Below are 10,663 nucleotides of genomic sequence, written 5' to 3'. Positions count from 1 at the left end.
AGTTGAAAGCAGATATTCTTGTTATTTTTTTATAACTGCTAAACGCTGTCTATTTATAATAGGAATCAACTTAGAAATAAAAGTTTCAAAAATTTTACTCAGTATCTAATTTAAAAAAGAAGGACTATGTAATTATGAAAAAATAAATAAAAATACATTGTTATCTTCTTTAGAAAATAAGTATAAAGTAGTAGACGCAGATTTAACGAGTTAAATAAAAGTGGATGGTATCTCAGATATCCAATTGAGTCTGTATCCGAGCGCTGTTCTATAAAATGCTAATAAAGCCGCTTATCCGGAAAACAGCTAGACTTTGTCTCCCCAAGAAGTTGCATCTATCAGAGGTAACAGAATTAAAGCAGACTTTGTAATTCCACAGTCGAATCTCCTGCTTGGATCTCGCTGCTAATTGTTGAAAAGAGGAAATGTAATAAAACTGCTAGTCTTTGAAGCAAAGAAGCTGCCCCGGGCGCCTCGCCGGAGCGCATTTTAATAAATTAAAACTGCGCAAAATTCCTATTCCAATATCATTTTATTTTCCTTTTTGCGTTCGCCCGGTCCGCGCCTCCTCCTCGCTCTCCTTACATTGATTCCATTTTATTTTTTACGGTGTGCCCATCATTTCTGCTATATTCCTTCATCTTATTAAACATATATTTTTGAGTGGCGATGGGCAATAGCGACCTGTCACTATTTGAATATCAATTCTACCATTGAGCTAAACAGCTGAACTTGACAAATTAGTCTTTACAAGACTGTTGACTCTGTTTACCCCGCAAGGGATAGAGACGTGGTCAATGATAGTCCCAAATAAAAAAATGAGATTTTTGAAAAAAAAATGCACATACACTCGATTATTACTATCTTATTATATGTATGGATAAGGTGACGGACGAGCAAGGCAACCCGCTGCACTTCACGATGCAGGACGGCACGCGGCTCGCCATCACCTCCGTGGACGGGCAGACGCTGCAGGTCGTCACCCAGGACGGGCAGACCATCCCCGTCGAGATCAACGGATATGCCGAGGAAGAGGTATGTGTATACCCCTTTATAAATAAATAAATTTAATTTATTTCAGACAACAAAGATCCATATACAATTTTCAATAAAAATCAAATAGATAAAATTAAATCAATATTAAATTAAATTTCCTTTGTAGCGGAAGCTATGATTTGGCTCGATTGCCACCAAAGGGAAGATCTACCGCCGGGTTAGGTGTTATGCCTGGGCAACCGCGCGACAGACGATTGCACCAATCCGTGAAATATTTGTTGCGCGATTTAGATTCTTCGCTGCTATTGGCTGAGCGCGTCAATTTCTCTTCGCTATGATTGACAGTTGTGGTGTCGCCACACCCTTCACAATATTTATGCACACGGTTATGAACAAACTAAATGACGGTAAAACAAAAGTTTGCAATTTTTCCGTTCTTCTCTAAATCATTCTAAAAAACCACTACACAGTATAAGTCCCCCTATTTTCTCATGTCTGTATGTGCTTATATAAAAAGGTGGATTTTGTTCCTGTTTGAAAGAGGGTTTCCCGAGAAGAGAGGTTTATAAGTATCTACCCGTGCGAACCCGGGGCGAGTCGCTAATATTACATATCACACAACTTTGTTTAACAATACCAAAAATTTTCCGCAGGAGGTGGACACCGAAGATACGGTGGTACATCAGCTGAACCTGCAGAAGACAGTGGAAACCAATGGTTCGAGCCCGGTCACGCATTATTTTACTATTGTATAACATAATGTACCCTATTGTAAGAAGAAAAGATTCCAATTGTTATGACATTCGCCAAGTTAACTTCTTTGATCTATATTTTTCTGTGAATGATAAGACACACCTCTATTTTTTATTATTTTATAATTAATGTTGATTTAATAACGTGTTATCGCAGTCATTTAATTTTTCCTATTTTTTATCACTATGTAATAAGTCTCTATTAACGATGTTTAAATTATAATGTTAAATGTTTATTTAATGAGCAAACATTTAGTTAGGAATACAATTAGAAACATTGGGTTTTCAGCTCATCGATTTTTAAACTATTTCCATTAAATCGGATACATAAATATAAATGTGTCTGAAATGTCATTGAGAAATATAAAAGTAGGTTAAAAAAGTTAACCTAGCGAATTAGTGTGTAGTGTTGTGTGACAGTGAAGTGTTGATCTCCGATTTTAATTAAGTCGCATAAAAGTGATAAATAATAATTACTAATTTTATAGTCGAACAAATTGCAATTTGATATACAATTTTAATAGAAAAAATAATGTACTTGGTGAAGTATCTGATTAATTAATTGCTCAGTATTATAATAACTGATTTAATAATTGTGTTGTATATATAATAAAATTGTTTTTTAATTAATAATGATTTTGATTTAATATTTAATACATCGACACATTCTCATGCTTCATTTTCTAAGGGAAAGAATGGGGAAGTAGTAGTTCTATTTTGATGACCATGAGTGAGTGCAAAGTCGAAATTTTGCTTTCGCTTAACTCCGGAACTAAATGACCTATAGTCTTGAAATTGGACTTTAAGTTGGTTTTAGCTTCCTGAATGACGAAAATTTGTGTGTTCTGGTTTTTTCCAGAGGTTCACATGGCGTACCACAATGCCGTGCATCCTTTATAATATAAATATATAACAAGGCGGTCTGAAACCAGCCGCATGTGTGGAGTGGATGCGCCACAAATGCGGCGAAATGGTTCCAGTAAAGAATGGGACAGCATTGTTTGCGCTCGACTTGGCGGGGTAACTGCCGTGTCCCCAAATCAAACAAACATCAAAAGGGCGAAAAATTAAACCACTTCATAATATGAAATTCAATATTATTTCGTTATGCTTTTTAATAATACAATATATTTGCATACCATATACTATCGGTAGTATATTATTGATGACCAATCATTAAACAATGAAAAAATGATATTCATCAATTCTCGTTCAACGTTCTTTAATAAATAGCTGTATACAAAAAACAATTATTTACAGGATAAGGCAGTACAATTACCACGTAAAATGTGCCTCGTCTTATTTTAGCTATACAAGCGGTAAAAAAATGGAAATGGAGATAACATTAAACGAGGGTCAGTTAAACAAACACGTAATACCTTAATCTTACTCCAGTCAAATTGAAATAATTACTAGTTAATATTACAACGAATAAGCAGCATTAGTTTGTGAACTTGTTAACGTGAGAACAGTTTACATCGAAATTAAGTGAACTTATATACGACCATACATCCGACAGTTTGGCTGTTAACATTTGAGACAATTTGAATTTGGAACGTATCGACCATCTCACTAATACATATGGCAAACATTGCGTTTATACACTGAGTAACACGATTCGAATATCGATCTAAACCAGCAATAACAAAACGCACACATACGTCAACAAGCGTCCCGACACGAGAAATAAATACAACGCAACGCGGGCACAACTCAACATGATCAACTTTCACAAATAACGCGGATCAATCGAAGCTAATGGAAATAATATATTCGATTCGAGCTCACGACCTATTTATTTCTAACTGTACAATATGACACAGGCACCGACCGGCCGCGGCGCGCCATCCTGACTGTTTGTTTGGCGGCGCGGCGAGAATGACGTCACTAACACAAGCGAAACATAACTAACACAGCTCGCGTCCATGAAATGCACTAATTAAAATATTGGACACTGGCACTATTGCCCTACCGTAACGTAACCGAAGTGAAGGTTTGACTCGACTGCCGCCGGCGACTAGATATCGTGTGGTGTGTGCTGGTGTTATATGACGAGCGCCATGTCCTTTTTGCTGGGCAACTGCACCTTCTTGCCCTGCCACAGGGAGTTGTGTATCGTGAACGCGTCGATCGTCACCGTCAAGTGCTTCGTGTGCACTTGGGAGAAACATTTGCTGCCGGAGTTGTATCTGGAAGAAAGACGTTCACGATAAAAATTAGTTACAGAAACGGTTAATAAACGGCTATTTGAACAGGATAAGCAAAATATTAATTTGATTATTTGATTATAGGTAGGTAGTCTTAAAATCACAAAGTAGGGATTATTTGTCTATGGAATGCACCTTCAATGGTCAGTCTGTGTAAAGGAACGGTGCGTGTCATTCAGCCTCAAGTTAGACTGTATGCATGCAAAATTAGCGCTATCCACGTAAACATAACAATTATAAACAGGTAGGTAACATGTATTACCAATAATTGTGTAGGTATATAGATATATAATAGTGAAGAACAATACCAACTTGAAAAACTTGTCGAACATCCTATCGTTGACGTGCTTAGGCCCGGTTCCATACAACTTCGTCACCTGCTCGGAGTCGGGGCAGTACGAGTACAATGCTCTGAACTGACACCCGGCGTCCCTGAACAGGACTAGGAAATGCTTGCTCTCGGATCGCGCGATCTCTTCTAGAACTCTCCTTTTAGCTTCGGCGTTCACCGCGCCGGGGAACACGCAGTATTCCACCGCGTTCAGCATGATGCCCCTGTTGGACTTCGTCGTGGGCTGTTTGTACAACCGCGGCCCTGGAATTATTGGTTTTTGTATGTTAACATTTTAAAAAAAAATTTAGTCTGTATGTGCTTTGTGGAAACTAGTACGATGCTATTGTTTTTCTCGACACTAATTCAATCAAATTAGAAAAATTATCGGTAACTGTTATGTCAAGTTTAAAAATGGTAAATGTCATCAATTTTCAAACAAATAATATAGATTTGTATGTACATTTAAATAATGTAAACAAAAAGACAATTTATTTTCGCCGTAAAATGAAATGATGACAGATGCAATGATCGTAAGACGTGCCGTGAACTCGTGTTATCATCAAATCTCGTGAGCAAGCGTATGTCAAAGCGTCAATGCAAATCCGTTGTTAGATCATAATGCTCAAAATCGCAAACCATGCCTTATAAATTACACGTATTCTAATAATTATTCGTACACTGTAACTACCAAATAATGTGTTAAAAGAGAAATGATCTGTTAACAATTAACTTTTCAGACGCGTACTTTGCGTACGCTCTAAAAGAAAAAATAAACAAGAAAATAACAAACCGAGAAGCACAAAGCTAGTAACTACTATTTGTATTTGTACTTTGCGTACGCTCTAAAAGAAAAAATAAACAAGAAAATAACAAACCGAGAAGCACAAAGCTAGTGACTTCAATGCTTTGTACAGGTTATAGTAAACTTTTAACACGTTATGGGGCAGTTTGTTGTGTGTTGGCATGACATCGCTAGTTTAGGATATCCATAACTCGTTCTTTACGTGTCTGTTGACCTAATTACTTTACGTGTATGCTAACTACCAACATAGACACAAAGACAGTATTATTGTAGAGTTAAATCCTTTGCGTTGACTCCGATCGCTTGCTAGAATAATAATGGTATTGTATAGAACATTTGGTTGTTGTTGTCATGGCTTTTCAGTTTTGAGCATATTTAATAAAATATATTCTGTAAATTATTTTTAATTTAAGTAATATTTGTATGAGCTAAGTGATATTTTTTTTTGGGGTAAAAATAATTTTACTTCCGTTTTTATCAAGTGCAACGAAGTATACTTGTTGAGAACTTAAAATACATGTGAGAAACCAGTGTTTCTCACTTAGCAAAGAGAATCGCAGGCAATTGACCAAGGTAAGTATAATGCTTTTTAAATTTTTTTAAAATCTTTCTTTGGTGTGGTTACATAATTTAGCTAAATTTTATTTATATCTTTATTATTGTCAATACTTAGCCTAGTTTTCCTATTAGAAATACAATTTATTTTAATGTTTAAGAATTTATAATAAAATACTATAAGAAGAATTTGTAATTTTATTTAAGAACAGTAGTATAGACATGAAAACTCACCGGAGTAGTCCATGATGCTCGAATGAGTGGATGAGACGTCGGAGTTGTCGTCGTGATGCTGCTGGCGGCGCTTGCCGATGGCCCCGGGCAGGGACCCCGGGCCCGACGCGGGCGAGCCCAGGGTGCGCACGCCGGGGGACGCGGCGCGGCGCGGGGGCGTGGCGCGGCCCAACCCCGAGTCTGGGAGACAGTGGGCCGTGCAACGTGGTGTCTTATCATGTTAAGCTACTAGTCGTATATTTGTTGCTTCAACTTGTATAAAACTACACGGCGCACAAAAATACGAACTTTTCACCATGCAATCATGGTGTTTTTGTTTTTGGATTCTACTATTATTTGTATTTTACCCACTCTACGGAGGATGCAACCGAGAGAATCGCCAGAAGGATGATAGAACAGGACAAAATGTTCCTAATGAATGATTTTCTTGTAAAAAAAAACCTATACTTTGCATTTTCTCCTCAATTTTTAAATATAATTTTATAATAACGATTTTCTTAACATTGTTATTATTTTGTTATTTATAAAGGTAAATAAAGTTGTGTACACATTTATTACCATGTGATACCACAAGAAACAATTACCCTTATCTGAACATATCACAGACATATTTACCCATTAAGTGAAATAAATAGTATTTTCCAGTTAGTTACTTTAATAAATTAGACGGTTACTGACTAGCATAAAATTAGAATTAGTAAAGAATTTTTTTAATTAACTTCTAACTATAATATGGTAAAATACCAAATGTGATAACATCGCAACTACTGCTAAGCACCTACAATGCGAAACTGAACAGAAGAAGCAGCTACATTTTGTATTTTACACATAAATACATAGTACACATTATATTGAGCTATTAAAAATATTCATTTATTTTTTAACCATATATATTGCATATATTGGCATTATATCTCTACATTTATAAACTCGGTACTAAACTCATAAAACTTAAAAAAATACTAACATTTACCTCTGTTTTAATTAGGACAATATAATTTTTTTTTAAAGTCGATCTGAACAAAAAGTATAATTATAATTAAGTATAATTTATTAATTTTAATTGAGAAAACAAATTTTGCAATTTCAAATATGATTTTAATGTTTCAAGAATTCAGTACAGAGAAAATAAAGAGGTTCGTCAGACGATGTCACACCAACACCAGAAATATTGTCATGCTCTAGTTCCACTAGGCGGCTGCTGTACACAATAAACCACAACCTCAATATATATACGTATTTTGTATATTTTTGCCGTTTACCCAAACAAATAAAAAGTGCACAAGACGAAAGAGAAGAGCCGGCGGGATGAGCGGATATGCGAGTTTTGTAATTTGTAATATATTGTAAACTGTATTAAAAAAAAAACATTTTATGTTTGTTTGTATAACAAATCTCATTATCATATTTTGTCAAGCTATTTGTAGTGATTCTCTCTTCTTTATGAATGTGTGTGTCAAAAACACAACTAACCACCGTTATACAAATTAATTTGCACATTAGGTACGCCCAGCAATATAGACAGACATAAACCCGTGAAATTAAGTTATTTGTGCTAAATTCCGTAGTGTTATCAAGTTTGAATTTAAGTATATTCCAACAACACTAAAATTATGTATATAGGTTTTATATGAAGATGACATCCCATCAACCAACAGCAATATTTATGAAAAACATTATACAAAAGTGTTGAAAATAAGTGTAAATAAATCCTATAATGTAACATAGGTAAACGCAACACAAAACTCGCGTCCGAATCATCCGCCGGCGCCAGCAACGGAAAGGTACCCAACGCACCAAGCCAACTCCGCCATAACAACGTGAGTGAAGCGTATCGTGGTTCAAAACGAATCTTACCGCACAAGTTCATAAGAGAGCTAGACTTCCTTCCCGCCTTAAAGTTACTCTGGTAAGTGGAATACTTAGACCTTCCACGGGCCGACTGTGGTTCCTCATTCACACGCTCTGAAATGTTTCCGTCAGTCAACACGCCACTCTCATGCAACACGCGTTTGTACGGTGTCATAGACGGCACGCGACGCGATTAAAGCATGCATCGTCACACAAGCGGGCTCCGGTATTCAATCCATGATTGGTCGTTATGGCAAACAAAATTAATACTATATATAATCCAATGATTTCAGTCAATGATGTACACGGGAACCAATTGTACTAATGCGCGGAAGGTCTAGGGCGATCAATTTGGAATAAGCGTTTGCGAACACCTCTCACTTTTAGTTCAAACTACAAACTGCCAAATAAAGTATCAAGCGTAAATTTTGCAGGTGTCTATTCTATGCGATGCTGAAATCATACACATATGTAAAGGGATTGATGATAAAATAAATAATAATCGAAGCCACTACAAACAAATTTCAAAGAAGCGTCTTCTGGGTACTGAGCCACTTTACCATAAAACCATGTCTGAATATTGAGCAAAGTAATATCAAGTCAATGATTTGATTTTACTTTTAAATGGGGATTTTTCGTGTTTGTAATGATGGGGTCAAACAAGCTGACTTTGTGCAACTTATGTCTAAATGAAACAGTTGCAAAACTCAACCTCAAAGTAAGGACCATAAAGTATCATCAAAAATTCGTTGTTTGATATCGTGATTTAATTATAAAGATACTTCATGTTCGTTAAAAATATGATGGGTAACTTCTCTCTTTTCAATAATTTTATGTGTGGTGAAACATATTATTATGATATATTCGTTGCATCGCTTTAACAATGTAAATTCGTACTCTATAATCTCCTCAAAGAAGTAACCCATCAGAGCTACTTGTAAATGGCCACTGTAGCAAGCTTGCTACAATTAAACGGGAAACAAAATAATTAAATTATATAGATTTAATCAGTCAAGTTTAATTTGATTGGTCATTACAAGTAGCTGCTAGTAAACACTGCAAAGCGTAGCGTTGTTAGTGACGCGCTAAGCTTAGGCTGTCTCCATTTCATGGTCATGGTGCGAATGTCTCGACAAATTATTGAAAAACATTTTAGTTCAAAAAATCACCTCATCTGTCTGTCTGTACATATGCTATCTTCTAAATAAGGCGACATATTTAAAACGTTTCTCGACATATCTAAAGTGTTTCTCACCTGTAACATAAGCCTACATGTACATCGCGAAAAAACAACTGCGCTGCAGGACTTAATAGTTAGATGTAATTGACCCTTTCTAAGTTTGCTAAAAAAATAATTGTAATTAAAATGTTGGTGAAAATTCCAATTACTGGGCAACAAATCAACAGTCTTCGGCATGGGACCTAAGTTATAAAAATGACGCATTTTGTCGAGACATCGTACCAGCGCCTGGAGCCCGCTGCCTGTGCGGGCAGTACTCACCGCGGGAGGTCTTGCACGAGCCGCGGCGCCCGAGCGCGGACGACGCGGAGCCCGGGGACATGCCGCCGCGCTCCTCCACCGGGGACTCCGCTGGGGTCACTACAACCATCGCCTTGTTACTACGTACGTGCTACTGCTGGAGACGAGAGCTTGGTCGTGGGCTGAATTAATGATTTGTCACGTTTTTTGGTTATGTGACATATGTGGCTTTGTAGAATTTTATGAATCACAGATTTAAGTATCATTTGCAAAAAATCTTGGTTGGAATCTGAAGTAATTTATAATTATGTGAATTCTTTGGTACCTTAAATCTCAATTTTATTGGTACACAAATTTCATTTCTATCAAAGCTGAATTATCTTTACAACTTACAATCAGTCGTTTAGTCTACAGTGCTTGTAATTGTAACGACGGTAACTTCGAAAAGTACCACTGATCAAAACAATATTTCAATCTTATCAATTATGCCTCATTTGAAGGGGACTATTTTTTATAAACCAAAGCTCATGTCTCAGTAGAAGAAAATAGACAGAAAATTAGAATTGCATGAATTTAATATCAGCCTGTTCAGATGTAATTGATTTGATTCAAAATTTTTATTGACGTCACAAGATTATTAAAGAAATTGTGAAAATGTTCCACTACACTATTTAATATTAAATACTGCTTCAAGATGATGTTTTTAGATCTGAACAGACTGAAATGATCCCATATTTGACCATTTTAGGTTTTATTCACAACAATTGACATGTTTAAAACCCAAATTACCAGGAAATAACAGATTGATCATTGAAGATGAGTTAATAGAAGTTCTTATTTATGAGACCACACAATTTACTTTGAAGAAGAAAGATAAGTCAAGAGTTCTTATACCTATTTGAAGGATTTTTAGGCGACGCGATGTTCATTCTCTGAACGCGTGTGTAAACCAGTTAATATATAGTTGTGACAGTGTGTGAAGTGTTATGTGAATGTTTCATTCCAAACAAACATATAGGTATTTAAGTTTTGAATTTAGTCGAACATGTAAAAACAAAAAATAATGAACATATTCTGTGGACATGCAACAAACATGCATAGATTGTGCGTCAATAGTAAAACATTTTTTTTAAGTAGATAATCATTTAATTTCGCTAATACATGGTTTTTATGATACCTGAGGCTAATTCGTACGATTTCAGCGTGCAAAGAAACCCATTCTATTCAGATTCAAAATTGATGGTTTGATAAACTGTGACGCCCATCCGCGTCATAGATATTTTTCCACAGAATTTATCACAAAATGGCGGTTTAAATTTACAAACAATATGGCAGACATCAAGTTATAATAACTTTGTAACTGAAAAATAAGTATTAAATTCTATGCCCTATGTTTGATGCACTCCCGCTATGAAATTCATGATGCGACGGAATGACGGGTTTGACGAGCGC

General features: G+C 35.9%; 2 protein-coding genes across 11 annotated transcripts in view; one reads left to right on the top strand and one right to left on the bottom strand.

The window, feature by feature from the left end:
* The first annotated feature begins 861 nt into the window (after positions 1-861).
* On the top strand, positions 862-2,333 carry LOC106128975 (uncharacterized). The gene is made up of 2 exons (XM_060945942.1): positions 862-1,035; positions 1,650-2,333. Exons 1-2 carry the CDS (start codon positions 877-879, stop codon positions 1,749-1,751), a joined length of 261 nt encoding a protein of 86 aa, XP_060801925.1. The 5' UTR covers positions 862-876; the 3' UTR covers positions 1,752-2,333.
* A 495-nt stretch (positions 2,334-2,828) lies between these two features.
* LOC106143694 (patronin) overlaps positions 2,829-10,663 on the bottom strand; it is a 68,468-nt gene continuing 60,633 nt past the window's right edge. For 6 of the 10 annotated variants that reach the window (XM_060946947.1, XM_060946940.1, XM_060946949.1 and 3 more), the window contains 5 exons: positions 9,233-9,331; positions 7,738-7,845; positions 5,881-6,060; positions 4,268-4,550; positions 2,829-3,937 (listed from right to left, as the gene is read on the bottom strand). In XM_060946947.1, the coding sequence (XP_060802930.1) occupies positions 3,793-3,937; positions 4,268-4,550; positions 5,881-6,060; positions 7,738-7,845; positions 9,233-9,331 (815 nt within the window). In that variant the 3' untranslated portion in view covers positions 2,829-3,792. The remainder of the gene's footprint in view (positions 3,938-4,267; positions 4,551-5,880; positions 6,061-7,737; positions 7,846-9,232; positions 9,332-10,663) is intronic. The other 4 variants (XM_060946959.1, XM_060946971.1, XM_060946952.1 and 1 more) reach the window with 2 other exon arrangements.

This window comes from Amyelois transitella, chromosome 2 (assembly GCF_032362555.1).
Source record: "Amyelois transitella isolate CPQ chromosome 2, ilAmyTran1.1, whole genome shotgun sequence".
NCBI classification, from domain to species: Eukaryota; Metazoa; Arthropoda; class Insecta; order Lepidoptera; family Pyralidae; genus Amyelois; species Amyelois transitella.
Note: the sequence above shows the minus strand (reverse complement) of the source record. Positions and strands in the feature narration are given on the sequence as shown.